Below are 6,000 nucleotides of genomic sequence, written 5' to 3' on the forward strand. Positions count from 1 at the left end.
AGAGTAACTTTTTAAAGAGCATCCTAAAAGACGTTCTCACACTTGCTAGCAAGGGTGGATTTCAGACTTGGTTACCAAGTACCTAAAGGCTCACCACAAAAAAAGCTCTGCACATAGTCTGGTGTACAACTTGATTCAAAAAAATCAGGATATGCTATTTAAAGTTTTTCCAAATGACTCACATAAAAAATACATTAAAAAAAAATTAACAGCTAAGTGCCTTTAACTCATCTTTCAGACCGACTCATATTCCATAGATTTTTGTACCATTAATACAGTGAGGACGTCTTTATCTGGAAGAGAGATTTCACACCACCATACATGCACTCTCTGATATCGCTGACACATTTCCACCATAAAAATGCAAGAACCTAAACGATCCGAGTAAATGAAATCCGCCACAAAGCAAAAGTCACCCGGAGAAGACGAAAGTAATGCATTACATGACACTTTTCCATGTTTTTTCCCACAGCACTAGGAATTGTTCTACTTAGGAATTACTCCATTATTTTACTAAAGGAACAAAAAAAAAAGAAAGACCAAAGCTCTCTAATCAAAGGTATGGCTGGGAACACCAGGACACGCACGGGTCCCTGTGCTCTGTAATCAGACGTACTTTCCCCTAAGCATCTTCACGTTGGAGCAGCGATGTCCTCCTGCACCAGCAGGACTTGCCAGTCGGGTGCCAGGAGCAATTTGTTCTATTCCCGGGCCATCCGAGGCCACGCAGCGAGTGAACAGACAAACGATTTAGCTTCCCTGGGCCGGATTAACAAGCTTGTTGGGGCACAGTGGGATCCTGCCAAGCTAAGCAAAGAGGCAGAGCACCAACCCCTCACCACCACCACCACCACCTCCTGCATGGTCCTCCTTCCAACTCTGCCCCCACGTAAAACAGATGAACCTGATTTCAGAGTCCCGAATTACATCAGGGAAGCTAATCAGAAGCCCCTTTACACCACTGTCCTCCTCTCCAAGACATGACCAACACACCAGTGGGGCTTGGCTCAGGCTACCTGCAGGGGTGCAGCAGGTCCCGTCTGAGCTCCAGCTGCATACCAACCAACAGGAAGGTATTTTAAAAACCCATAACCCGCAGCTCTGCTGCACGCATGCATTAACTATAAAGTTGGGTTGCCTTAGTTACCAGCAGTAATTACAGATGTCTTTGTAGATTACGAGGAAGAATAAAAGCCTTCCTTAAAGCTAAACTGTCCCCTCGGAAGGTTATTACTGTGCAGAGAGCTGGTAAACCCCAGGAACGAAAATCCTGACTCAGCCAAAAATCAATTCTACCACTGACTTTACTGGAGTGAGAAGTTCACCCGAAAGAAAGAGCAGTTTTCAAATGAGCCTTCCTTCAGCGGTGGACAGGATGGGCTTCTGCTCACACTTTTGGGGGAACGTCCTCGGGGCTCAGCTCTTGACCTTCACGCGGACACCACGAGCGTCTCTCCCGCAGCTCGACCACACTCCCGCGTTGGAGCTGTGCTGCACCACCCCAGGGCTGACCCGGGCACTGCCGGGCAATCCTGATCTCCCCAGGAGGAAGCAAGCCAGGACAGGACCACCAAGGCTGGAGCTGCTGGGACACCTCGGGACTCTGCCCCTGGCGGAGAGCTGGCCTCTCATGCGCCATGGGACTCATGGACCTGCGCACCTCTGTGGGGTCGGACAGCTCCACCGCCAGCGTCCGGAGCCACGGGAAGGGAGCAGCCGCTGCAGGAGCACGGCCCCCAACGCTGGGAACGGGGCGGGTGGTTTGTCCCCTCCAAGCACCAAGGGGGTTTTGCCACCCGAGGCAGAGAACCACGTGAGCATCCTTCTCAGTGGAGGTCAGCAGAAAGTGCTCGGTTTAAAGAAATCGGTAAACGCACGTGCTGCTTGCAAATGGCTTCAGCTCCCCGTGGTCCGAAGGGTTTGGACACCCGACAACCTCTCACAGCACATAAAACCCGGAGAAAAACAGACAGCGATATGCAGTAGTGACCTTCTCGCTCTCATGGACTGATGCTTCGGAAGGGGCAGAGCTAAGGTTACTTGGGCATCCTGACCTGGCCTTTCATAGCTTTATATCAACCTAAAAGCGGAGAGACATGTTAACTACGAACATCCTCAGCCTACAGCCCTTCTTTTGGGGATACATCACAAACATCGCTGTAATCTTAACTTTTTGACAGGTTTGACATAGTTTTGATCTAAAAACTTAAAAGACACACAATAGCCATTGCTAGTCTTCAAAGCTGAAATGCTTCTACTAAGATAAATGAAGACCAAAATAGTAATTTAGTTTTAACAGAATGGGAAAAAAATAGCAAGTTTTACTTTAATTGGAGTAACTTTTTCATGCAGAATCAATAACTAAAATCAAAAATACATTATGCCTCACGGTTCCATTCCCCGACTCAGACATATATACAAAGTAAGAAAAGGATGTCAGTGTAATGGCGTATTAATAAAATCCCAATTTCTAGAATTTTCTTTGGGTATATAAAACGATGTTAAAAAATGCGACTGAAGGAGTTTAAATATCCAGACAGATGGATTTGAAAGGATTTCAGAGCAACATATTATCATGAAAATATGTTAGAGGGAGCATAATAGAAAGGACTTTTTTATTTTGATAATAATATTTATTTACAATTTAGTTAGAGGGGTTTTTTCAGGGCCTATACCAACACTGAGGCATTAGTTTAGTAAAATATGTAATTGGCACACTACAGACACCAGAAAACATTCATATCAAAGGGGATCTCAGAAGAAACACAGCCGTCGGGAATTACTGAGAGGAGAAAAAAAAAAAAAGAGTTCTCTGACAATAATGGAACCAACACAAAGTAACTCAAATATGACAAGAACATCACTTGCTTTCTAAAGCAAATATTGTATTTCTCAGACAAATACCACGAAGAGATTGGCACCACTTAAAGACACATTTCGAATTACAAGTTTTTATAATTCCTTAACCAAACATTAACATTCCATTTTTCTTCCTTTTTAAACTCAAACACCTCTTGCAAATTGAGAACCAGAGCACACGCATCCAATCCTACAGCATTATGCAAACTCTCCCTAAAATCAAAGTCCCTATCAGCTGGGATAAAAGCGAATGATGATTCTGAAATAATTTCTTGCCAAATGTGAGTAACTCCAGCTTTTCTTCCCAAGAGTCAAATCCCCCATCGTTATTCCCCGTGACCCGTTCGCTGCCTCCCGTCTCTGCTCTAAAACTAGAAATGTAAGAAAGTTTGGGCAATCCCTTGCAGCTTCACTGCATTCCTCACTTCCAGAGAGAGAGGACACGCAATCCTTCATGCCCTAAAATCAGTCTTTAAAAATAAAAATTAAAAAAAAAAATAAAAAAAGAGAGACAAAACTGTCTAGTTACTTTCCAGGTGACTATTTCACCACCGTAACCGCAGCAATAGGCCCCAATTCAAAGCGGCACCTTTGCTGGCCACCATAAGAAGAGGCAATAAGTATAATAATAAATGTCTATGATGATAACAGACCGAGATTACAAAACAGCTTCTCTCCACTCCCTCAGACACTAGATTCACTTTTTATTTATATATATATATATACACACACACATATATATATGAATATATGTGCATGTGTATAATCTCTCCAAAAAAATGGAAACACATTCCACAGACATGCGTCTAACACGACAAGGTAAGATGTAGGAAGCACTCGCGATGAATATCCACAGCTGGCCGCTGACACGCTTTGGGGAACGTAAGCCCTGCAGTGCATTTAGAAAGAGATCCGACAGGCCGCGCGTTTTGTTTTGCACATTAAACACACAAACAACAATCGGGACTGTTGAGTCATTTAAGGGTGGAAAGCTGCTCTTCAGAGCTTGGAAAAATAACTCCTACAGGCTGCGTGAGTGTTTTCCCTCAGCAGAGGGAAAATTCCCAGAATTGGGGTTTGACCCTCGTTTAATTTCTCCAATATATCATATTTAAGCAAAACTTCTGCCAAGCCCTGAGGATTAGTATTATCTGCAGGTCAAGCCCTCCCTCCAGGCCCCCACCCCCAGCAAGGTCACCAGCACAACGTGAAAAGGAAGCACTCAGCATATCCTGTTAAAACAAACACAGAAAAACCAAAAAAACAACAATAACAAAAAAAGGACAGCTTAACGTTTAGTTTCCAGCAGCACAAGCATGTTTCTGGTGCACGAAAGGCGCCCAGGCAGTCGGGGAGAAGAAGGAACGCAGAGAGGACAGCAAACACTGAACATCTCTCTGGCATCCATGAAGTCCCCGAGCAGCAGTAATCTCTTTTCACGCGTCCGATGGCCATTAAAGTTGACTCTTCACGAGAGTGCTACTGCACACGGGTTTTGGAGGAAAACAGCCGCCTCGGAGGACACGAAGAGCACGCGGCCCGGCCCGCAGCATGGAAGAGCCAGACGCCGGGGCTCCCTCCACCTGTCCTCGCACACCCGGAGACAGGTGAACAGGCTCCTACAGGCTTCACGCACCTCACGGATTTTTCATTCATCGTCCACTCGAGGAAGCACCGGCTACCAGCGGGCAGCGCCTAAGAATTTAATTCCGAAGTCAACCGCTGGAGGATGAAGACCTAAGCAAGGCGAACGCAGCAGCAGCGTCCGGGCAGGCACATCTGGTGCCCGAGCGCGACCCGGCGCGGCTGCAGCCCGTCGCCCTACCTCCTCTCCCCACACCTTTGGTGCTCCAGACATACCAGTGCTTAAAAAAAATAAAATAAAAAAAATAAAAAAAAAAAGATGTGAACAGCCCCAATGACCTCATTCATCTATAAAACACGTCCTCCTGAGAAACACTTTATTCCTGAGGTCTGAGCCCACGAGGGGAAGCAGCCCGTCACCATGACATTGCAACATCGAGTCGTTACACAGAAGACAACAGATATTTCTGCAAACGGGAAGGGATTTCGGGCGGGGGGTGGGGGGGGAAGGGGGGGACACACAGCTCCTGCGCGCCCGGCACATGCCCGCTGGCCGGGGGCAAGTTCACCCTGCCAATTCCCAACTCACCGCCCTCAACTTAACCACCGCTGTTTGCATGCTAATGGGTGCCGCCGGGCAGGGGATCTGGTTCGTGCAAGTCCCGTATCTCACGCTGCTAAGCTGCTACGGGAACAAAAAAAAAAGGAAAGAAAAAAGAAAAAAAAAGGAAAAAAGGGGGGGGGAGGAAAAACAAAAGAAAAAAAGGGGAAAAAAGGAAAAACAAAAGGAAAAAAGGGGGAAAAAGAGAAAAAAAGGGAAAAAAGGGGGGGGGGGACAAAGCTTTCGGGGTTACGCCGGGGGGCAGCTCCCGGGCAGGGGCGGGCGCGCACAAAGGCGCCGCGCCGGCACCTACCTCTCCTCCTCCATTGTGCGGAGCGGAGCAGCGCGGAGCGGCGCGGAGCAGCGCGGGGCGGCGGCGCGGCTCGCTCAGCGCCCCGGGCCCGGCATGGCTGCGCCCGGGGCCGCTTCCTCGGGGCAGGCTGCGGAGCGGCGAGAGCTCCGTGCCCGGCGCGCCCCGCCGCAGCGATTGCTGCTGCTGCTGCTGCTGCAGCCCGCTCCCTCCTCCTCCTCCTCCTCCTCCGCCCCGCAGCCGCCTCCCGCCCCTGCGCGGTCGCCGGGCAACCGCGGCAGCGCCGCCTCCGCGCCCGCGGCCCCGCGCCCAGCCCAGCCCAGCCCAGCCCAGCCGAACCGCGGCTGAAACAGCCCCGGCGGCGACGGGGACGGGGAAGATCGGTCAGGGGATGCCCCGGCTCTGCAGGCCGAGCGCCGCCACGTCCAGCCGCCGCGGCCCGCCTGGCCGCCCACCTCAGTCCTCGCGTTGCCGTCGCCTCGGCCGCTCGGCGGTTGGCATCTAGGGGAGAAGGCGGATGGACGGGCCCAAAACTTCTTCCAGCCTGGGGACGTATAGACTGTATAGACCGTATAGACTGCTACCACCAGAAAAGTTTCAGTGGACCGAAAATCCCCGCCGCGGACGGGAAGGTCGCGGCGGCACG

General features: G+C 49.6%; 1 protein-coding gene across 2 annotated transcripts in view; it reads right to left on the bottom strand.

The window, feature by feature from the left end:
• KLHL3 (kelch like family member 3) overlaps positions 1–5,473 on the bottom strand; it is a 50,665-nt gene extending 45,192 nt beyond the window's left edge. For both annotated transcript variants that reach the window (XM_067304544.1, XM_067304545.1), the window contains exon 1: positions 5,358–5,473. Coding sequence is in view for 1 of the 2 variants with exons in the window: in XM_067304545.1 (XP_067160646.1) it covers positions 5,358–5,371 (14 nt within the window). In the remaining variant the exon portion in view is untranslated. The remainder of the gene's footprint in view (positions 1–5,357) is intronic.
• Positions 5,474–6,000: the final 527 nt, after the last annotated feature.

The sequence above is a fragment of the Apteryx mantelli genome, chromosome 14 (assembly GCF_036417845.1).
Source record: "Apteryx mantelli isolate bAptMan1 chromosome 14, bAptMan1.hap1, whole genome shotgun sequence".
In the NCBI taxonomy this organism is placed as follows: Eukaryota; Metazoa; Chordata; class Aves; order Apterygiformes; family Apterygidae; genus Apteryx; species Apteryx mantelli.